Here is a 22,939-nt window from a genome sequence, read left to right on the forward strand (position 1 = left end):
ACAGACAAGAAATGATGATAATTGGGAGTAAATTGCAGGGTGGAAGAAAATTCTGGGATGGTCATAGCAGCTGATTTCTTATCAGGAGACGGAGAGAGGAAGAGGGATGAAAGGGAAGTGAACAAATGAGGAAAACTGAAACCGTGCAAGGAGAGTGGTGGGAGGAGAGTAGAACCAAAATAGTTTGTAAATGTTTCCTGGATTGTCAGACAGTGCATGTCAGACAACCTATCAGATATCTCAACCTCCAGTCCTACGAACCCAGCGCTAACAAGACTCACTACACTATTCTGGACTATCTACAAAACACAGTGTCTCGCTTACAGCTCCAACTGGCATCCTTACTGTGACCACTTGCAGGCCTGTTTTAGTCTTGCCTGTCCAGGAGTCCAGAGAACTGTGGGTAAGTTTTTTTTTGTCGCTGAGAAGAGCAGAATATTTTTTGGAGGGTTGACACAATGGAAAAACAGTAAAAAAAAAAAAAAAGTGATAGAAACTTTTCTCGCGTTGAACCTGACTGTCTGGGTTTGACTATGAAGCTGGCAGGTGTAGAAAGGGAAGGGAGACTAAGCCGAAGGCCTCCATCTGAGAGTAAGCGCAGCCTCTTCAGTTGCTGGTGTTAACCACCACGTCTCTGAGAGATCATTAACACCTGCAGGGTTGGAGTACCGGGGAGGGGGGTGGGGGGGGGTGTCTTGTCCTCACACTCGCAGTAAAAGCGAAAAGCGAAGCGTGCGTGTTGCTCTTCGAAACGGCACGGCCTGTTTTGCATAAATTCAAACTCGGTTTTTGGCCCAGAAATAAAAAGGAATATGATTTGCAAGTCAAAGTGTTGATCTGTGCTTCTAAAGGTAATGTAACTGAACACCAGACACAAGATTGGGTTGTCAAGCCGTTGTTGTGATTCCATTTCTGCGGCATGCTAGAGAAATGCTGCGCCATGGGAAATGTAGTCTTCTTTAAAATTTTGCTTGATGTGTCTTACACAGTCAGCAAGTACAACCACTGTATCCAGCCGACCTGCTCAGAAATATCTTAGTATTTTCTGTTTCTCATTCATTCACATATACTGTATTGTGGATATTTCCTGTATTGTGCATATTTCCTGCATTGAGTAATGTGTTTGTGTGTTCTGTTTCAATGCTTAATATTTAGTTTTATAACTTTTGGGGGAATGATGGTGGTGGTAGTGGTGGTGGTAGTCATCTTGATCAGTGACTGGCACATACAGTGTCAAAGGTGGAAGGTTACATTACAAATAAGGAAGTGTACAGTAAATTTGACCTTTGAGCCTTATGATCTCTCACTCTCTCCCACCAAACACACACACCAAGCCACAGAAAGCAGACAGTGAACTAGAGGAGAAGTAGAGAACAGGTTGATTAGAGGAGAGGACAGATAAGACAAAGGTAAAATTAATAAGTGATCATGAGCAAAGTGGTTGGAAACTAAGTAAAAAAAAAAAAAAGTGATTTTGTATTCCTTCCTGTTATTGTGTCAGAAATGTACAGTGCCTTTGTTGACATTTCTCTTTTTCTTTATTCATTGAGGAACAGGTGTGTGAACGGACTGGAAGTACAAAGCAGAAAAGATCCTTTACCACCAGAGAGAGGTAGGGAGAGAAAGAGAGGGAGAGAGAGACCTTAAGTCACAGGTAATTTATTTAAGGCGAGTTGTTGATGTGTGTTTTTTTGTTTTAAATATATCTACTTATACAGGAATTCCGGCCTGTCAGCTATAATAGTTCTCGCGTGTCTTGCTTTCACTATTTTGTGAAAGAAGCCGCAAAAAGGAAGGAAGAAGTGATAGAACGAGAGAGAAATGAGGGGAGGGACAGTGGTGCGAGACTTAAAGATGCCGTAAGCGGAATGATCATTTGCTTTCAGAAGGAGCTGGTAAACAGTAAGAGTGTTTCCTTACCTTTCTAGTGCATTGTTACAGATAGCGGGGAAAAAGAGGGTTGGATAGACAGGTGCGTGGGAGAGAAAGAGGAAGAAAGGACTGTGTCAGGAGGGTAGACTGTAATTATGGCGTGGAAAGTGAGAGGGCTGAAGAGTGGCGAAACGTTAAAGACGAAAGGATGAGAATAATAGACAGGAAAGTATGATAATTAAAAGTTACGGTATGAATATTTTTTAAAGAGGAAGTTTCATTACGTCAATTGCTGTGAGACATTGAAGTCTTCACCAGAGAAAATGGATAGGTTGACTGTTAGGTATCTGTTGCAGGAAAGTAGCTGTCTTGTTTTCTTTCTGATTTTGTGCTCGCACTGGAATCATAGCTCATTCTCCTATTGTCTATCCTCTCATCCCAGAAGGTCTGAAGGTGAAAATGGTTCGGTAAGTTGTGTTTTTCTCTCGGCTGTTTCTCTCTCAGTTGCCCAACTGCAGCTGCAGTCCTCAAACTTCTGTTTCTTTTCCTGCTTCCTTCTCCTTTTCTAACGGAGACAAGAAAGCGACAAATTCTGATGTGCTGTCTTTTGTGTTTTTCTTCATTCACATTTTGAAAAGCAGACAGTAAATACTAATTCTTCCAAGTATATTTATTGTAGATGTGTCATCATTTAAATCGTTGATTGGCAGTATGTCATACAATATGCTATATTGGTGATATAGCTACTAAAATATTACTATTTATCACAGAAAAATAAATTTACATTTAGTCATTTAGCAGACGCCGTTATCCAGAGCAATTTACAGTAAGTACAGGGACATTCCCCGGAGACAAGTAGGGTGAAGTGCCTTGCCCAAGGACACAGCGTCGTTTGGCATGGCCGGGAATCGAACCAACAACCTTCTGATTAACAGCCCGACTCCCTAACCGCTCAGCCACCTGACCCCCCCACATGAGAATAAGATTAAGCATTTTTCGGGGTCACTGTCACTGAGCTAATGTCAACGATTCAGGATGGTCTTAAAACGAATGACCAGTTTCCTCCTCTGCTTTCCCATTACATATTAGATCATACTCTCCTTTCATTGTCTTGACAGCGTGTCAATATACGGCCCATGTCAAGTCGATGTCACCGTAGATATAAAGCCTGAGCCGATATGCAGTGGAGTTCTTACAGGTCCTTGTATCTTAACCACGTACGCTGCAGGACCTGCGCTACATCAATATTTTTACATTTGAAAGGATTTTAACCATAAAGTTTAACGCTGTAAAACATATAGACATAGGCCCTGAGCTTCACCTTCTATATCTGCCCTCTAGTAATTTGAATCTGTTCCACAGACATGCATCAAACAGATTGTACTCAAAATTGATTTTTTTCCCTCACAATGCAACTTTTTAAAAGTAAATCTTAAAATATAGCCTTCCATCCATCCATATCCGTCCAGTATTGCTATTGGTGGAAAAACTCCCAATCTCAGAATAATCTCTCTTATACTGTATCTGTTGGTGTTCTGTGTTGCTTGGCGGGAGGGTTTAACAACTAATCATGATGTAAAAGTAGTTATTACTGCTGCAGAGCCAGACTGAACATACTTAAAACAGCGTGTTTGAGTGTGCATCACGTATTTGTGCAGGTATGTTTGTCTACAGAGGCGTAATCCAGGCATGTTCTCCGCATTCACTGTTTCTCTGTCAGTTTTTGGGTTTTTCAACAGAAACCCACCTTACTGCTTTGTGTCTTTGTGTGCATCTGAATCAGAATGTGTTTTTATTGCCATGTAAGTTTAAACAAACACAGAATTTACTGTGGCAGGAAGGTGCATACAATAAACCTATAGATTAAAAAAATAAATAAAATAGAAAACGTATAAATAAGATTGTTTCTAATACTAAGATAAACAATATACTAAAAGGCTAAACAATGTACTAAAGAGCTAAAGAATGAGCTATAAAATAGATACAAAAATATAGAATATAAAGTACAAGATAAGATACAAAATGATATGAATTGGGCAGCATAGGGCAAAATAGGTGGTGGATGGATGCCAAGTGTGATCACAGGTGTGTGTGTGTGCTTCTCCAGGTGGTTCCACAGAGATGTATCAGGCCTGGAAGCGGAGAACCTGCTCAAGACGAAGGGTTCCCATGGCAGCTTCCTGGCCCGACCCAGTAAGAAGAATCCTGGGGATTTCTCTCTCTCTGTCAGGTAGATGCAGGGATGTATTCCATCCATCCATTCTTTCATTCTTCATTAACTATTTAGCCGTGTTTTTCAGGTGTCACGCTTTGTTTTCTGCTTTGACATTTTTTATCTCCCCTTCTTAAATTCATCTGTCTCTTCCTCTTATTGGTGTGTCTGTTACCTTGGGAAGGAACACACAAAACAGCCGGTCCTTAGCACACTGATAAATGTGGATTTTTTTTTTTTGTTGCAATAATCTCCTGGCATTAATAACGTTTTCAAACAGCATTTAATGACTCTTTTCATCTGTCACCTTCTCTGTCCCTTGTTCTGCAGAGTGGGAGATTTGGTGACCCACATTCGTATCCAGAACACGGGCGACTACTATGACTTGTACGGAGGGGAGAAGTTTGCCTCGCTGTCTGAACTTGTGGAGTATTACACTGCAGATGTGGGTGTCCTACAGGATAGGGATGGGACCCTCATCGAGCTCAAATACCCCCTCAACTGCTCCGACCCCACCACAGAAAGGTATGTATGTTGTCGTTGAGCAAACTAACTGAAATAATGGGTTCCAAAATGGCAACTTCCAGCCTGTCTCTAACTGTTTAAACTAGCCCGGAGCATTCGTAGGTGTGCTACCTTGCTTCCAAAGGTTTCATTTCAGGGGTGACTGTATGTTTCATCTGTCACCTTTACATGGTTCTCTGGAACTACGAGATGGACGTTTTTTTCTGCATCTCTGTGTATCTGTTTCTGCGTGTGTGTCAAACACAAGTAAACACCCAGTGTTGATTTTTTACCCACAAGTCTCTGTCTGTCTGTTTATCTGTCTGTTTATCTGGATAATCAAAGTTTAATAATAATAAATAACATTAAAAAGATTAAGGTCAATAAATAATTTAAAGCAAAACCTATAAAACACATTTAGTGAAAAGCTCTTTTTTTTTTAAGATATGCTTTTAGGTTTCCTTTCCAAACATATGTCATCTGAGGGGCCCCAAGATGGTCAGGGAAGGTGTTCCACAGCCTAGGTGCCGCAGAACCAAAGGCCCTATTTATGTTTCATGTATCGTCACAAACCGTGTTCTATCATGAGATTAGAAAACTATCCTTTGTAGGCATGAGAATGCTTCTAAATGCATATTTACGGTTATTTTGGGCTGATGGTTGAAGTGTTTATCACTGTGTGCGTGTTTGTGTGTAAATCACTCTGTTGTACCCTCTCCCCCCCCCCCCCCCCCCTCCATGTCAGTTGTTTAACTTCCCCTAAATGCTGCGGTTGGAAACTTGAAGTTTTGACACATCTGAAAGCAGTGACCAGACCCTTCGCCTTCCTCTCTTGCAGTCCTCCACCATCCCCTCTCTCTCTCTCTCTCTCTCTCTCTCTCTTTCTCTCTCTCTCTCTTTCTCTCTCTCTCAGTTCTCCGGATCTCTCCTTCTTTCACTTCTTCTAAATCAATTTTCGTTTATCTGTGGACAGTCCATGCTCCGGAGTGTACAAAAAGGAGGGTGTTCTCTAGTCAGTATTAACAAAAGAGAGAGCATGTTTACTGTACAGAGATATCAAGATAAGCATATTAGAGGTACTTCAACAGAAGTCAGTTTAATTCTGTGGTTGGGAGGTTTAAAGTTCAGATTTCCTATTTGATATTATGTCCTTGATGCTTCCATGGATAAAGTTTGTGTGTACTGTCGTGTGTCATTCTGTGTGTTGATGCCTGTCATGGCTAGTGCAGCATTTTGAAACTCAAAGTACAATGATTTTTATTTTTCTTCCTAAACTACAAGGTCAATCAAGCAATTATGCATATTGCATATCCTATCCGTATGACCACTTGATTAACCCGTGTGCATGACATGGTGACCAGCCTGACCAAGGGTGAAGTCAAAAGGAAACCGTGTGTGAAAGAGAGGGAGAGAAAAGTGTATCGTGAGATGTGTGTCTGTGTGTGTGTTTGTGTGGTGGTGGTGGTGGGGGGTGGTTGTAGCTGGGGGCTTAGGTTATAAATACGCATGTTGTCTAGAGCCAAGAAATCTTGTCATCAGAAATTTTTCCGACCGCAATGCAGGAAGTTCGGATGAAGAAATTGAGAAGTGCACCTAAATTTAAAACAACACTGCAACAGGCTTCCAAGTAGAAGCTCACCCGCAACAACACGCACGCACACGCATCTCTACTGTACTTACAGGAGACATTAATACCTCAGTTGCACTATCAATAGTCTATATTGGTCATTCTTAAAATAACATGACATAATTTACTACATTCAGTGCTTTCAATTTCAACGTTGACAACTATTCAAATCAGACATTAAAGTTGTGAACCTTTGACATATTGAATGGAATGTATGTCTTTTAGCACAGTCTGTTCCTCGGCATGAACCTCTGTGATACTTGTAAAACGTCTAGTCCGTAAACATCTGCTGCGCTCCGTTTATCAACCATTCTATGTGCTAAATTGATAAATGTTAACGTCTGCATGACTGTATGTGTGCTGCACAGCGTGGTTTTGTAATGTAGCTTTGTAGAATGCGTTTCTCTGGCCCAACTTGTACTCTGTGTTGAAGATTTTGCTGACTGTCGTTTGTGCTTCATTGATTCCGACCGTAACGTGTGTATCTGTCACGTTCTAGGTGGTTCCATGGACACCTGTCAGGCTCTAACGCGGAGAAGTTTCTATGGGAACGGGACGAGCCGGGGACATTTTTGGTGCGCGAGTCTCTGTCCAAGCCGGGAGACTTTGTCCTGTCCGTTCTGACGGAGGAGAAAAGCAAAACGGTCAACGGAGGGAGAAGGGTGTCCCACATCAAGCTCATGTGCCAGGTGCAAGCTTCTGTCTTGGACTGTGTGCGCGCGCGTGTGTGTGTGTGGACTCCCGAAAGTCATGGAGAAATGTGAACCTAGCATCACCCTTGAGTTGTGTGTCACCATTTTAGTGGACATTCCCAAACATGCACACATCTTATTATGAAACAAGATGAAGTCCAGCTTCCCTTAAATGTTTGTGCCAATAATAATAATATACAGATCATATACAGGGTCAAACGTATTTTCACACACACGATATGTATCCCTGAAGCTACTTCCTTTAACAAGTGAAATTGCAGGTTGTTCAGAATGCAAATGTCTTACTCAGATCGATGAGCTGTTAAGTGATGGCGTGTTTTGCCGTTGGTCTCGTTTTCATAGACGATGGGCCTATCTGTGTCAGCGGGCTCAGCTAGTTATTTTAAGTTGCGGTTTGTTTCATGTTCAGTACTTCTCAGCAGTCCTTTGTGAATGAGTTTCTTTGTTTAACCGTGGATTACAGGGGGAGTTAATAAGGCCTTGCACAAGCCCCCACAAGGACAAGGTTTGGGACTGTTAACTACAGTGACAGACTGTGTGGCCAGCTGAACATGATTACATCAGATTAGTGTAGATAATATTTGTCTCGTGATTCCCCCCCCCCCCTCCCCACAGCTAATCCAGGTACTATTCACATGATAGTGTCACACCAAACAAATGATCACCAAACATGTCTGTCTTTCCTGTCTATAGTGTCTAATGTTTGCAGCTAGTTGAGTTTCACAAGATGTTATCTAAGGACCAATTGCTAATGGTCTTCGTGAAACTGAAGTGGTTTATTGTGTGTCTGATAACGTTTATTCTTCCGACACAGAATTTGATGAGAAGTGTTTGGTGTGTGTGTGTCGGTGTATCCAGAATGACAGGTACACCATGGGGGGCTCCGAGATATTCGACACCCTGGCTGATCTTGTGGAGCATTACAAACGCAAGGGCATCGAGGAGATCTCTGGAAACTGGGTTTACCTCAAACAGGTATGAGAACTCATACTGGGTTCAAATCCCACACAGGACAATCGTTATCCGTATCATTTTTATTGATGGTGGATTGGATCCTCTCCTAGCCATACTACTCCACGCGCGTGAACGCGGCCGACATCGACAGGAGGGTGAAGCTGTTGGATCAGACGGCTGAGAACCCGGATGAGGGAGAGAAGAAGAGCAAGGCTGGATTCTGGGAGGAGTTTGACGTACGTTTTCTTTCACACTTTTTAAAAAATTATTTTTTAATTAAAATCTTTTTTTTTTTTTTTACGTTTGTACACAGTGCTTTGCAAAAGTCTTGGGCATTATTTTTTTTACGCAAACATGCATACATGCTAGCATGTTCATTTGTGGTTGGAAACTGATCATGTTTCGAAATGAGCCCAGCTCACCACTTAAAAGGTCACATGGTCGTGTTCTTGTTGGTAAGCTTTCCTCAGTTGTAACAACAAGAGTCATAACGCACTTCTAATTTCACTTGATTTAGGGTCACAGGGGAGAATGAATTGAAAAAGATTAAATATCCAACATGCCAGATTAGAACCCCAAATGCCCCCTGGGGACTGATATCTTTTTTTTTTTTTTTTACAACTTTGATTTGATTCCGATTGGATAATTATCAAGGGTCAAGCAAGCCTTGTGTAGACTGTTTGTATGTAGCCCAAAAAAACATTTCAAACAAAAATAATAATTGTCCTATCATGGCCTAAGGGCCCTGGGCACGTGTCCAGATTGCCCACATGGCCAATGTGCCCTTGTCAAGATGACAGCAACTTCCTGTGCTATCAATCTTGTGAATGTGGTTTTGATAAAACTCCTCACAGGACTGCAATGTTGTCAAATGAAACCACAGAAAATGTCATAGAGGCTTAGTTTGCAGGTCGTTTTCTTCCTTAACAGCTGTAGACTATTTGTATTGTATTGCTAAATTAACATGTACAGTTAGGTGGCATTTCCCCTTACCTCAAGACTCACTGTTATGCTGTCCCCATGTGGTCAGAAACGGAATAGCAAGCATCAAATCCTGGTTGCCCTTCCTGTTTTTCTTTCTCTTTATTTTAGGCCCTACAAAAGTTGGAGGCAAAGCTAAAGAAGAGCAGGGAAGAAGGAATGAGGCCAGAAAACAAAAGCAAAAACAGATACAAGAACATTCTTCCCTGTAAGAACCTCTTCTAATTCCAGTTCTTTCTCTCATCTGATCTCACTCTGGGTTACTGCGGTAACGCTAAAATCAATAAGTAACCGCAGTCACAGTTTTCTCTTCTTGTTCGACCTCTTGGACATACGACTTCTCCGCCCCTCTCTCATCCCTCCGTCCCTTCCTCCCTCCATGCCCTTGATCAGTCAATGAGAGCAGGGTCATCTTGGAAGGGGGAGATCCCAATGTTGTTGGCTCAGACTACATCAACGCCAACTATGTTAAGGTAAACACACGAAGCTACACTCACTCTATGCCACACATTTCCACTGCATCTTTGTTGTTTCAGATGTCATATTGTCTCAGTGTGATGGTCTTGATCTTCAACTGTAACATGTGCCGGGGCCACTGTCTGTCTGTGTGCGTGTGTCTGTGTGTGTGTCTGTGTGTGTGTCTGTGTGTGTGTGTGTCTGTGTGTGTGTGTGTGTGTGTGCAGAACACCCTGCGGGAGCAGGACCAGACGGTATACATCGCCACCCAGGGCTGTCTCGCATCAACCGTCAACGATTTCTGGCAGATGGTGTGGCAGGAAAAGACGACGGTGATCGTCATGACGACGAGGGAGGTCGAGAAGGGTCGGGTCAGTGACTGCGACGCCTCCCCCTAAACACGCCTCGTTTCAACCCAACGAATCGTCACCATCCACACGGTGTGAGAAGGAGAAAGACAGAAGAGAGATGTCACTTCCTGTTGTGACACACTCTCTCCTCTCCCCTATCGTGCGCAGAATAAATGTGTCCCCTACTGGCCTGAGCTTCAGAGCTCGAAGGAGGTAGGGAGGTATGTGGTGACGTCCACGTCAGAGAGAGATGCCAGCGACTACAAGATCCGCATCCTGGAGATCTCACCTCTAGACCAGGTACCTACACACAGGAATGTACGCTCATGTACATACACACACACACACACACACACACACACTCGTGTGTGCGTGCGCACCAGTTCTCACACCCAAGCACAGAGAGACATCTCATGTGGATAAAAGTGTCTCCTCGTGGTTTCTTTCGTTTTCGTCACAGAAATGCTTTTTGGTTGTGAATGACGTCTTACGGTTTGCCAACCGTGTCATTGTCATAAAATTACATGGCCGTATTTAGGCAAGTGAAACAACCCTTGATGAATGAACTCTCTGTCTCAGTCGGGTTCACCCCGGACCATCTGGCACTACCAGTACCTGAGCTGGCCCGACCACGGCGTCCCAGAGGAGCCGGGCTGTGTGCTCAGTTTCCTCTCCGAGGTTAACAGCAAGCAGGAAGAATTCCCTGGTGCCGGACCAATGATCATCCATTGCAGGTGACGAACAGCTGGCTCAGCCAATGGGGGTACAGGGGGCCGGGGAGGGGGAGACTGTGATGACACACAGCTGCGATAGTACAGAATGTACGCAACACGTTCCTCAAACTGGGGTTTTGAGACAGTGACTTCCACCGAAGTATAGTATTGATCACTAGATATGCTAGAGCAGTTGAAGTGAAAGATTTAGTCTTCTCCTAAATTAGTGTTGAATTTGAAGACATTTTAAGATTAAGATTTTTCTTGTTGTTTAGGATTAAGATTAGTGGACTTTGAGTCAACCGATAGTTTATCCTATAGGAATTTTTCACCCTTTTTAATCAAGAATAGCGAGGTTACTTGTGCAATTTTTAAGATGGTCATGTGACTATTTTGTGTGCAAAATGCTTTCTGTGTTACTGTGTTTACTATGTTTTCAAAATACAGCTAAACCACAAACACAACTACATTCAGATGGCAACCCCTTAGTAGCAAAATAGTACCCATCCAGTCCGCTACGAGAGTTTGTGCTATGACACCTAATTCTTTGTGTTTTATTTGCTCATATTGTTAGAAACAATCCCATAGTGCATAGATGATGAAGCATTACATTAGGTGAGGGGGAGTATGGTGTGTTGGGAATATTTAGAGGAGATTAGGTAACAGAGAGGGCAAAAGAAAGACGACTTTGCAAGACTTGTGTGTTTCAGAACAATCACAACATAACCTGACCATGTTTTCTTCCGTCTTTGTTCAGTGCTGGAATTGGTCGGACGGGAACTTTTGTGGTGGTTGACATGATTATCAAGACCATTGACACTAAAGGTGAGTTCCAGTTGATACCATTTTCTTCTTTTAAACAGCCATTAATCTCCCGATTTATTCCTCAGTTATCTCTTCTTATCCACCATCTCTGTTTCTCTCTCTCTCTCTCTCTCTCTCTCTCTCTCTCTCTCTCTCTCTCTCTCTCTCTCTCTCTCTCTCTCTCTTCTCTTTCTCTCTCTCTCTCTCTCTCTCTCTCTCTTTCTCTCTCTCTGTGTCTCTCTCTCTCTCTCTCTCTCTGCAGGTCTGGACTGTGATATTGATATCCAGAAGAGCATTCAGATGGTGCGTGAGCAGCGTTCTGGCATGGTGCAGACTGAGGCCCAGTACAAGTTCATCTACCACGCCGTCTCCTACTACATAGATGCTGAAAAGGCCAAGCTTCAGGCGTCCAAGGTGGGGCAGGGAGAGGTGGAGGAGAAGGGAGGGAAGGGTGGAAGACAGGAGGGGGAGGAGTTGGGGAACAACATGAGATGTAGGGGACAGACAGAGAAATGTGTGTGTGTGTGTGTGGGCAGGTTGGTGCCGGGAGTGTGTGTGTGTGTGTAAAGCTATCTATGTTAGCTATGTTACGGAAAAACAGACGAGGCAGAAAAACAAGATCTGGAAGGAGAGAAGTGTCCAGGTTCATAGGTCAATGATCTAGTCAGTGTTGTTTCCATGGGTTTCGGCTGTGCTGATCGAGGTCTACCTCTGCAGGAACGGTCCTAATCAGTTGCTGCGTTGTGAAACGTGAACATTGAAACAGAAAAAAGAGCGAGACACTACACACAATGTCGAGGCACACACCAGGACCTCATTGTGCATGTGACTCATCCACCTAATCTTCTTTCCATCCATTCCAGGAAACTGAACCAGAATATGGAAACCTGAGGCCCATGCATCAGATAGCAAGTCGAAAAGTCTCAAAGTGAGTGTTTACATGTACATGTGTGGATGCAGTTATGTATGCACCTGTAGCCGGTGTGTGGTGAAACTCACTCCTCAAGTATGTAACAGGCCACCCGCGTCAGCAAATTGCTAGCTTTTCGTTGGCGTAGTTGGTAGTGGTGGCGCTTGGGAAGTCAGAGGTGGTGAGTTCGACTCCCGGTGGGAGCGGACGGTTGCCTGTATACCTCTGACGGAACTTGCAAGACCACGTCTGTTACACACCTGATTCCAAAGGAAGCCAACAGTTCTGTACACATCCCCACTTCCCTCTCGGGTCAAGGTTCCCTCAGTCACAGTCCACAGCTTATATAAGGGAGGCTCTGAGGACAGGCAGAGTTGTGCAAGTTGTCTTGATTCGGACAGAGGGGAATTTCTGAGAAAGAAGTGGACAACTCTTACAAGCCCTACAATCTCTCAAGCCCTAATGACTGTAAGCCTCCCGGAAAATGGGACCATTGTTAGTGGCTAACTCTGCTGCTCCATCCACTCTCCACAACCCTTTATTGTCATGAATAATGGGCATGTTTGTGTAAGCAGTGGAGGTAATACAATTGGCCCTACTGTACCTGCTGGCTGAGGGTGGAATTAATCAATTACAAAAGACAACCGGTGTTTCCCCTTGGTTTACAGGGGGGGGGGGGTAAATAAAATAAATAACATAAGGCCATTTACTTTGTTTAATAAAAGAGCAAGCTATAGACCTGTTTTATAGGAAAGGTAACCTTAAATGACTTATTTTGTGATCTGGCGCTATATGAAAAAAATTTAAAACATTTTACAAAATTAACTTGACCTTCCAGGGAGGATAGGGGGGGTGCCGATGGGGGGGTAGGGCCCCCCCCCCAATTATAATGGTAGGGTAAACACTGACAACCCTTGAACATTCACTTGCCGACAAGCACATGCAGTCACAACATGTAGAGGTATCACGGTCTGTGTAGGTTGTAGAATGAAACTGTCGTTTTGTAATGCTAGATCACGTTTCACTTCTGATTCCCCGCAGACATTGACTCCATGCCATGATGTCATACCCGCTCACAGAAACACACACCGACTGAAAGCCCAGCTCTCCCCTGGGCATCGTGTCATTTAAACTGGGTGTCGAACACAGGTCAACACAGTGTGAAGTTGGCACAGCCCAACATAAATGGCATGCTGCCCTCTGGGAGTTGGACGGCTTGTCATTGGTTCATGTTTGGTAGATCCATCTAATTACCGGACTGTACTCTCTCTTTCTAATGGATCTGAGTACACAAGCTCTCAGATAAACAAACTGGTACACAACAGGTGTTTTAACTGTCCCCTCAACTGGTGTTTAACTGTCCCTGTTCTCTTGTCTTTCAGAAACAAGGAGGAGGTGTATGAAAATTCGACAGTAAAAGGGAAGAAAGACGTGAAGAAGCAAAAGTCTGAGGACAAAAAAAGTGGTTCAGTAAGGAAGAGATAGAACTGAAAATTAAGAGTCATTTAAATTTAGTCATTTAGCAGACACTCTTATCCAGAGCGACTTGCAGTAAGTACATGGACATTCCCCCGAGGCAAGTAGGGTGAAGTGCTTTGCCCAAGGACACAAGTCATTTTGCTTGGCCGGGAATCGAACCGGCAACCTTCTGATTGGTTTCCACCAATGATCGTTCTACATTGAATTTGATATTTTTCTAAACTTTTGTTAGTTCAGGGTTCAACATTTTTTATATATATATATATTTAGAATACAGTTATGGTGATTTAACATTAAAACGTGTGTACCCTATATAATGTAGATTCAATAAAAACGGTAAATGCTTTATGGAAATGTTTTTATGTAAATTGAGATTTTAGTGACATTAAAGACTTGAGGAGAAAATAATCCCGTATTTTTCTAACTTTCTCTCTGTATTGTTCCTATTTTGTAATTTACATTTAATAAGATATCACTTGTAGTGTAATATTATAATATTAAGATGGACATTGTGTGTTGATCAATGCATGCGCGTAACAAAGTCGACAACAAGCCTCTAACCACGCTGAGCGAGAGGAAAACATTTGGCGAGATGAATGAACCTTCCTTCTCCTCCCCCTCTCCTTCTCTACATGGGGCTACAAAGTAGCCGGTTCAACAAAAGGAAGTATAAACCGACAGGGTAGAAAGGGAATGCCTATTAATTAACGCGGAAAGGGCACCGTCGACGTTCCCAAGCTGAGAAGAGGATTAATTTAGAAACGTTTGCATAAAAGCCCTTTGGGATTGACCAGGGAGGAGTTAAACTGATTTCTCTCAGAGAGGACAGCAAATAGGAAACTTATAAAGGTTGTGCAACGTGCGACCGCAGAACACAGGAATCTGAGTAGAGTGGACGCTGCAAATTCGAAGCATTTCGTGGAAGTACCGTTGAAGACCGAAATACAAAGTTGCATAGGTGCTATTAAAATAAAAATGCAGTAGCGCTTCAGCGATTTCAATAATAACTGGTTCAGTGGCATAGACTAAACGATTAGTCGTAGAGAGACGAAAAGGGGGTATATAATTTTATTATTATAGTAATTTACTGTAATTTGATAAGCGAAAAATGACTAAACCAAATTACACCGGGACGTTTCATTTGGTTTCTCAAGAAAACATGGACTCTTACCTTGCAGCTTTAGGTAAGATGACTCAAGTTTTTAGGTACAATTGTAAGACAACTTTGCAACATAATATCAATTTAATGTGAAACAAATTTAAAAAATCTGAGGGGTTGCTACAGTATCTCTCTATGTACATATCTCTACATGTAGCAGTCAGTATCATATTTTGTGCAGACAGTACTGTTGGCTGAACAGCGTAGTATTATACCAGACGAGGCATTTTCATTCCCTCTCAAACCACACCCTCAAGCCACATCTATGGCTTCATCGTTTAATGACAGATTGACCTGCACATGACCTCGGATACTCAAATTACATGTGAAAAATTTGATAACGCACAAGGCACACAAGGTCACACTGTTAAGGCTTAGCGACGCTTCATTAATCTTGTGGCAATGTACTGATTAATTTTGATTTTGTGTCTCCCCTCTCTTCACCAGATATCAACTTTGCTTTGCGCAAGATTGTTTGTCTGCTGAAACCCACCAAACAAATCAGTCACGATCTTGCGACCGGGGACGTCAAGATCCGCACCATCACCACCTTCAAGAACTTTGACATGGATTTCAAACTGGGCCAGACCTTCACAGAGGACCTGGGTCCCGTTGATGGACGCGTTTGTCAGGTGTGTGTGTGTGTGTGTGTGTGTGAAAGGCTTTTAGTTTATTGCTACTGGTCTCATGTTTTTCAAGTTCCTTTGTCATCTGTTAGAGATCATGTATAATGTATGACACCTAATTCCGTTTACTGGTAAAACAAGTTTTTTTGTTTGTCAGAAGTACAGTGGTTAACGTGCGTAGACAAGAAAAAAAAGGGTGTAAATACTGTATGTAGGGATGGCTGAGCGGTGAGGGAGTCGGGCTAGTAATCAGAAGGTTGCCGGAAAGTCAACCGACTGTAAGTCGCTCTGGATAAGAGCGTCTGCTAAATGACTAAATGTAAAATGTAATGTATGTGACTACTGGCTAATATGTTCTGAGAGAATCCCCTGTTGTGACTTTGGGTCAAAACCACCCTCACGTGGGTTTGGGTTTCTCAGAACAGACGTATGTTATTGTGGACTAACTGCTTGGCTTTGTACTGGCAGACTACAGTGGACTGGCAAGGAGACAAGCTGTTGTGTGTGCAGAAAGGAGAGAAAGAGGGGAGAGGATGGACGCACTGGCTGGAGGGCAACATGCTGCATCTGGTGAGGATGAAGGGATAAAGGGATGAAGAGATGTACGGATGGAGGGATGAACGGAGGGATGCAGGGATGGAGGGATGCAGGGAGAGGTGTGGAGAGGTGCTGGAGGCAGGCAAACAGCGGAAGAGGGGAAAGGAGGAACATTCCGTTCGGAAGCAGAAGAGGATATGCAAATGATACTAGAGTAGCGTAGGAGGTTATTCACGGGCTTGTTTATGCAATCTTACATTCGGGGATCATTAGGTTGGGACGTTTTTTCTTCCTCCCTTTTTACTGCCTGTCGAAAAAAAAAGTGGTGGGGGGGATTGGGGCCTAAAGAAGGAGGACAAAGACGGGAAAAGCACTGCTTGTATAAAGAACTCGACTGCTTGTATAAAGAACTAGTTCTGAGGGAAAACAAGTCTTATACAACAAACAACCTGTCTCCTCTGTCTCTGGTTAAACGCAATTAAGATTGGAAACAAACAGGCAGCATTGTTCCCCTGAAGATTTAACTCTCAAATATGCATAATACCTTTGTCATGGAGTAGCTTGACAAAGCAATAACCTGTTGGTGCTACGTTCAAGTTCGAAAAGAGAATTAGCTGAGAAATCCCATGGAGGATCAGGCAACAAGGGGTGGATTTTACAAGTTGCACAAGGTGGGTGAGTAAGGACTAACATGGAACAGGAGAATGGTCAGTGAGTGGGGGAGGGAGGGAGGGATATGAGTCGTTAAAAGGGTGGCAGACAGGATTATGGGGTCAAGAAAAAAATAGGAAGGAGAGAGAAACTGGGAAACATGTTGTGTTTTGAATACAGGCCTTGTGTTGAGTGATGTCGTTACATTTTGTGATGAATGTGTACATGATGTGTCTATGTCATCTAAGTCTGTGTCAATCACCTCTCTCTCTTTCTCTCTCACAAACACACACACACACACCCCTTGTCTCTGGGTCCTAATCCTGTTTGTTTTCTCCTCTGCAGGAGATGAGAGTTCAAGATGTGATTGCCAAGCAAGTCTTCAAGAAAGCTGAGTGAAGTGGTTTGAAACAGTTACATTAAACTCTAATGTTTCTCATTCAAATACAGTCTTGTACTCTAAGTGCCATAGTTTTTTAATATAATCATTTTCAAACATAACTTGGACAGAATGACACTAAATTGAAGACCTACAAGTTAAAATCTTGTGTATCAAAAACAGTACTTTTCTTGACATGTTATTTCACGTATGTAAAGGTAGTTACCTACTCAGAATATTGTACGTTTGTGTAACAGATGAGTGAGAGCAATGGGTACAAAGCAGAATGCAGTGTATAAACATGACCAATGCATGTACTGCTATTGCACTATAATGGTTCCAATGGTGAATGTCTTCTTGTTGTACTGGATGTGCACCAGCTATACATTGAAATAAACCATATCTTGCTCGATGCTAGAAAACAATTATAGTTTTCTAAGTTTAAGTTATTTTCCTATTTGATTGTATACTCATCTTCACTAACAGTGCATCACTTTCTCACATTAAATATGATCTAGATAGATAACCCAATCAATATTGCGCAAGTTTCAATTGCAAGAAGTTGACGCAATACAAGATTTGGCAAAAAGCTGTTGTCTTCCTACAGACGAACAAACACTTGTAAGAAGTTGCCATCAATTAAATAAATACTTTAGAGTAACTATAAATACGGTACTGCAATGCAACTTTCATCTTGCCAACAGGGGGTGATAGACAACATAAATGTGTGGGAGAGTCTATGTGTCTGTTCAGGGTTTCATATTATCAGCTTGTTTAGGGACAATGTCAATACCGGTAGCGTTAGTCAACGTTGAATCAAAATCTATGTCCCGCCCCATTCGTCCTCCTGTGGCTCTGATGTCATCCTGACTAAGGAAATCGTGGAATGTCCGTTCATGTCATTCACCGATTGGCCCGATCGATCCAGCAGTGGTGTCCTTGAAGGGCCATCGCTTTCTATGTTACAATGTTGATGGCAGTGATTCAGCACCGGAGACTTCCCTGAGGGGTACAGGAGATGGGAGTTGAGGGCCTCAGCTAGACAGACATCCATACAGAGATGAACATAAAGAAGAAAGAGTCCCTGCAAATCACCATAGCCCATTAACACTTCCCTAAGATGGATCTGTTTCCCCATGGTGTGAACTCACTAATGAGCTTTGGAAAGGATTCAGCGCGTCAGTGGATAATGACACACACAGCCAAGGTTAGGGTGGACCCGAGCTAAGTAGTTCATACCTTGCTGTCATACTTTAACCCTTGTGCTGCCTTCGGGTCACATGACCCAGTCACATGACCCGAAGGTTCACAACGAACCATCATTGTGTTGAGACAACTTTACCCAATAAAAAAACAAATAAAAAGGATTTTCTTTTAACCTTCGCGATGTGGGGGGTCTGAGACAGCCAGACGGTTAAAAGAAAATGCTTCACTTTGTTTTTGTATGCTGTAAAGTTGTCGCATTACGACGGGGGGTCACAATGACTGATGGGTCAGAATGACCCGAAGATAACACAAGGGTTAAAAACGAAAATGGTTACTGTAATTGTAAGGACCAGCAATGACACTGGTCCTCAGATCGTTGATTCAATCGTATCTATCTAAAGGCATCAATGTTATCATTTGGCTGGCTAGTTCTTTCGTTTTATGGAATCTCATGAGTACCTGAGTTGACAAAAACTGTCTTCAGACTTTTCTGTCCATCACAGGTCTCCTGGCAGTGTTGAGCTAACTCTGGGCATGAGTACAATGGCTCTGTCAGGACCCCTGGCTCCACAGTCAAGCGGCAGGGGCTGGAGACTGCTGTCAAACAAGAAAGGACAAGTCAGCACATCTCAAGTCAGCACATCTCACATTTGCATTTATTAATTTAGCAGACGCTTTTATCCAAAAGGGCATGTGATACGTGCATCAGACAGCCAAGCACAGTTTGAAAAATATTGCGATGATTGATGCCAAGGAACAGCCTGTGTTACAAGACACGGCAACAACGTCACATCTCAAATACAGAATAACATACCTCTCGCTTTGCCTTTTAAGACTATAGCTGCCAATACTTTTCTTTATCCTGATGTGAAGGAAGTCAAGTCTACCACAATAGGCTGTTCTGTAACTCCTTCTTGCCCTCTCATGGTGGGTGGGATTGCTTTTTACCGTTAAATGATGCACATGAAGTGTGTATGCTGTCAGATCTGGGAGTTGGCATCACAGGGTTGTCTCTGGGCATTTCCATAACCTCACTCATTGTCTATTAACCAGAAATTGCGGTGGTTTAAGATGAAAAATAAATCAAAAGGTGACTGATATTGTTTCAAGTCACCAATTGTTTCCTTGTACAGTAAGAACCACATCTGGTATGTGCGTCACATTCGTTCAAATAAATGTGTCAAGCGTGAATAAGAAAAGGATGTGGTTGCGCTTGCAACATCTCTCATGCATCTTAGTCCTGACACAACATAGAAATGTTCTTCAATCTTATTCAAGAACTGAACAGAGATGTCTGATCAAACCATAAATAATATACATATATTGTATCATTTCCGTTTAGTATTTGTCTTCTTAGGGTAGTAGAGTGACACAAGTGTCACTTCTTAAGCGACACTTGTGGTAGCATTACTGACATTACAGATATTCTACAAAAGTTGATATCATCATGGGGTAATTTTCTCTCTGCAGGGGCGCCGTATAGGGGGGAAAGTTAGGACAATTCAAGGGCCTCTGACTGACAGGGGCCACAAAAAATAGAAAAAATAATAGAAATGATCAATTTTTTCATTGAGCCAAAAATTCCTAGCGCCCCTGTCTACGTGCATACCTGCTCTGCTAATCTTTTCGAACAATTTACTTGAGTGTTTTGTCTGCAAACTGTAGGCTTTAATTTATTATTAGGGATTACAAGTGAACTACTGGGAGCTACTTTCAGCCTAGCTTCTACAACGTCCGGCATAGCTCATCGGTGTCTTTGATCTTGTAACTGTAAAAAACGCAGTGCGAAGCGCCAGCCCCCGCAAGACACTTCATGTTTCCTTCCGCCACAAGCTCTACATCTGACATCCACCTACGCTTCCTTTATATGGCGTGCTTTCAACACTCCTGACACGCACAGAGACCCCCTATGAATAGATGCTGCCTTTGCCTGAAAGTCCTGACTTGCATTGACTGGAAGTAGTCACCAAACCACAACCTGCGTACTGTAACGACACACAGACAGCAAATCCCCCACACCCCCTGGGGACTGTTTAGGCCGCCGAGAGGCAATTTGTTGTACAGCACAAAGCACATCAAAAACACACAAAAGTAACAAAAACAAACCAACTACAACAAAACAAAAGTGTGTCAGTGTGCAGTAGAGCCACATGTAAGCTACCAACCTGTATGGTAGGATTGGCGCTTCATCTTCCAATAGATAACGCAGAACAGAATGACGAAGATTGACGTCACCACCACCCCTGCCCAAAGGCCAGCAGGTAACATCCAGGAACAACCTGACAGAGCGACAGAGACTAGTTCATGTCATCAAACAAACTGATCACGTCCAATGCACTTAGTTATAAACGTAGTCGCAGCATAACGTGAACGTTATAGTTTCTTTAGAAACCTGACCTATGAGGTGACAGGAAGTGATTGTGACGTACTTGGTATAATGGGACGGCACTCTGCATCACTGGAATCAGTTCCTGCAGATATCAACTCCTGTCCTAGTTTCTCACAACTGCGGAAGAAATGGAAAATAGTGGAAAAAATAAATCCAAATTATGAATATTTGTTCACAAGTTGGTTCCATTTTCTCATATCTTAAAGACAGGGGTCTGTACGCTGGTGATGGTTGCCAAGAAACATGTCCATCACAGTGCAAACACATCTCAGCATTGCTTGTCGTTTCTGTTCAATTACGATTTGACAAAGAATGGATTCTCAAATGTTTTACTTGGAGTGGGGTTTGCAGGGAGAAAGATCCTTTGTGGAGCTGAAGGTCCCAGGCAGACAGGGGGCACAGACGGTGTCATTTCCGGTGGTAGCTGGTGGTCACAAAGGCAGGGTTACACCCAGGGTGAGATCTATCCTAGTCTTTGCTGTGAAGGAGCTTACAGATGTACTGGTCGATTATTTGGTGCTTACTTAGAACACTCACCGTTAACTTTAACCCCAGAACCTGGGTCGCACTTGGTCACAGTGGCGCAGTGCGCCTTGTGTTTGTCTACGAAATAGTAACCAGACACGCACTCACACTGTCTGTCCTGGTCAGCCTGGCACTCTGTGGCCGTTTTCATGTTGTTATCTGGGAGGGGGGAGGGGCCAGAGCGAGGGACATGAACCAATGGCAGACAAGGGGGAGCAGGGAGGAAGAAGACATGGAAATGAGGAGAGGGAGAGAGGAAGAGGCAGAGATTTAAAAAAAAGGAGAGACAGATACAGAGGGATGGAGAGAGAGATAGTTAGAGGGGAGAGGGAGAGAGAGAGGGGAGAGGGAGAGAGAGAGGGGAGAGGGAGAGTGTTTGGGGTGAGAGAGCGTTTGGGGAGAGAGAGGGGGGAGAGGGAGAGAGAGAGAGAGAGAGAGAGAGAGAGAGAGAGAGAGAGGGAGGGAGATGGAAAGAGAGTGTTTGGGGAGAGGGAGAGGGAGAGGGAGAGGGAGAGGGAGAGGGAGAGGGAGAGGGAGAGGGAGAGGGAGAGGGAGAGAGGGAGAGAGAGAGAGAGAGAGAGAGAGAGAGAGAAAGAGATGGAAAGAGAGTGTTTCGGGTTTCAGAGATTGTGAGTAGAGGATGAAAAAGGGAGGCAAGATTGGGAAAACAATCACTGTAATATAACCCAGGGTCAGAGAACAATGCAGTGAGGAAACAACGCAAAGAGGAAATGGGACTTACTGGAATGGCAATGGTCTCGACATGGCACACACTGATGTGAGTAGTTCCAGTCAGCGGTATACTCATTGTGTTTGCATCTTTCACACAGGGTCTGTTCAGTCTGTGTGCAGTCTCTAACAACATGCTGGCCTGTGGTATGACAGATTACATATGGAGAGATGGGAGATAGAGAAGGAGACGATGAGAGGATGAGAGCGAATGAAAACAAACGCAGAGCATAAGCAGTATAAGGTCTCTCCAACTGTATTTCATGAAGCCTACTGTAGGTCTTTTTGCACCCTCATTTGACAAGATTGTAATAATAAGATGGTATCGTTAAAGTAAAGAACGCAAGCTATGTTCAATACAGTATTAATGATTCTGTGATGAGAAAGTATACATAATGTACTAAACAACTTTGTCATGTCATTAAAATAAACAGCCGCAATGTCTCACCTTTTGGGCATTTGTTACAGCACCTATCCTCAGAAAGATATTCCTCAGGTTTGCACTTTTGTTTACCAACCATCTCTAGTCCATTTGAGAATAATCTTCTCGCTGATCTGAGAGATTTTGAGGATGTTCTTGTCGATGTTGTCAATCTCTTTCCAATCTCAATCTCCTCTACAAATGGTTTGTCTGCTTCCTCTACCAATGTTCATACACCTACCACGCTAATAAGCTTATCATCTCACAATCTGAAGCAAACATTCCATTCTTTAATTTTTGCATTTCTCCTGTCTGCTCTGGTAACACAGTTTTTTCTTTACTCTGCTGTCATCCTGTTCTCTCGGTTCTTCCTTTCAGAGAAGTGATCTGCCCCCTTCTGTGTGTCACCCAACTCCTGACGCTTTTCAAGTGGAAACCCCCTCTGTCCCTCATCGGACTTCACCTCGTCTCTTCCTCCCTCTTTCCTTCCGGCCCCCTCCTCTCAGCATTTGCCTGTCTGTATTGGATGGCGTTTCACTTTTTGGATCAGTTGCTCTCACGATTTGTTTTGTGATATGAAACAGGAAACAAGACAATGTGACACTTCCTGTCTGTCCTCCGCCTCTTCCCCGTAGCCCGCCCGGCGGGGTCTGTGTGGAACCTTCAGTCCGCTCGGAGTGTTCTTTCGTTCAGCCCAAACTGTGGAGACACAGATATTCTTCAGATATTACAATGAATAAAA

General features: G+C 43.2%; 3 protein-coding genes across 4 annotated transcripts; 2 read left to right on the forward strand and 1 right to left on the reverse strand.

Moving 5' to 3' along the window:
- Positions 1–1,642: 1,642 nt before the first annotated feature.
- On the forward strand, positions 1,643–13,983 carry ptpn6 (protein tyrosine phosphatase non-receptor type 6). The gene is made up of 16 exons (XM_084668761.1): positions 1,643–1,902; positions 2,315–2,339; positions 3,980–4,102; positions 4,415–4,609; positions 6,715–6,904; positions 7,787–7,903; positions 7,993–8,118; positions 8,975–9,071; positions 9,257–9,336; positions 9,547–9,690; positions 9,838–9,969; positions 10,249–10,403; positions 11,140–11,207; positions 11,449–11,600; positions 12,050–12,114; positions 13,479–13,983. Exons 1-16 carry the CDS (start codon positions 1,869–1,871, stop codon positions 13,579–13,581), a joined length of 1,806 nt encoding a protein of 601 aa, XP_084524887.1. The 5' UTR covers positions 1,643–1,868; the 3' UTR covers positions 13,582–13,983.
- Positions 13,984–14,172: 189 nt separating this feature from the next.
- On the forward strand, positions 14,173–17,352 carry rbp5 (retinol binding protein 1a, cellular). The gene is made up of 4 exons (XM_084668764.1): positions 14,173–14,759; positions 15,182–15,366; positions 15,829–15,930; positions 16,894–17,352. The coding sequence occupies exons 1-4, from the start codon at positions 14,684–14,686 to the stop codon at positions 16,945–16,947; spliced, it is 417 nt and encodes a 138-aa protein (XP_084524890.1). The 5' UTR covers positions 14,173–14,683; the 3' UTR covers positions 16,948–17,352.
- Positions 17,007–22,898, reverse strand: LOC146301500 (tumor necrosis factor receptor superfamily member 5). 2 transcript variants are annotated; one of them, XM_084668762.1, is made up of 8 exons: positions 22,225–22,898; positions 21,790–21,918; positions 21,060–21,206; positions 20,856–20,946; positions 20,563–20,639; positions 20,299–20,430; positions 18,593–18,730; positions 17,007–17,929 (listed from the first exon to the last, which is right to left on the reverse strand). In XM_084668762.1, exons 1-8 carry the CDS (start codon positions 22,295–22,297, stop codon positions 17,751–17,753), a joined length of 966 nt encoding a protein of 321 aa, XP_084524888.1. In that variant the 5' UTR covers positions 22,298–22,898; the 3' UTR covers positions 17,007–17,750. The 2 variants fall into 2 exon arrangements, with proteins under 2 accessions (XP_084524888.1, XP_084524889.1); XM_084668763.1 differs by having other exon boundaries at positions 20,299–20,412; positions 22,225–22,890.
- Positions 22,899–22,939: the final 41 nt, after the last annotated feature.

The sequence above is a fragment of the Hypomesus nipponensis genome, chromosome 2 (genome assembly GCF_054491055.1).
Source record: "Hypomesus nipponensis isolate SF chromosome 2, ASM5449105v1, whole genome shotgun sequence".
Taxonomy (NCBI): Eukaryota; Metazoa; Chordata; class Actinopteri; order Osmeriformes; family Osmeridae; genus Hypomesus; species Hypomesus nipponensis.

Bases quoted from the DNA above. Each gene is read 5' to 3' on its own strand.
- rbp5 (XM_084668764.1), top strand. From the start codon at position 14,684: ATGACTAAACCAAATTACACCGGGACGTTTCATTTGGTTTCTCAAGAA. The intron at 14,760-15,181 runs GTAAGATGACTC...TCTCTTCACCAG, and splicing joins CTCTTACCTTGCAGCTTTAG to ATATCAACTTTGCTTTGCGC. The intron at 15,367-15,828 runs GTGTGTGTGTGT...TTGTACTGGCAG, and splicing joins TTGATGGACGCGTTTGTCAG to ACTACAGTGGACTGGCAAGG.
- ptpn6 (XM_084668761.1), top strand. From the start codon at position 1,869: ATGATCATTTGCTTTCAGAAGGAGCTGGTAAACA. The intron at 9,337-9,546 runs GTAAACACACGA...GTGTGTGTGCAG, and splicing joins TCAACGCCAACTATGTTAAG to AACACCCTGCGGGAGCAGGA. The intron at 11,601-12,049 runs GTGGGGCAGGGA...CATCCATTCCAG, and splicing joins CCAAGCTTCAGGCGTCCAAG to GAAACTGAACCAGAATATGG.
- LOC146301500 (XM_084668762.1), bottom strand. From the start codon at position 22,297: ATGGTTGGTAAACAAAAGTGCAAACCTGAGGAATATCTTTCTGAGGAT. The intron at 21,207-21,789 runs GTAAGTCCCATT...CCCCCCTCCCAG, and splicing joins TCGAGACCATTGCCATTCCA to ATAACAACATGAAAACGGCC. The intron at 20,947-21,059 runs GTGAGTGTTCTA...TGTGACCACCAG, and splicing joins TTCTGGGGTTAAAGTTAACG to CTACCACCGGAAATGACACC.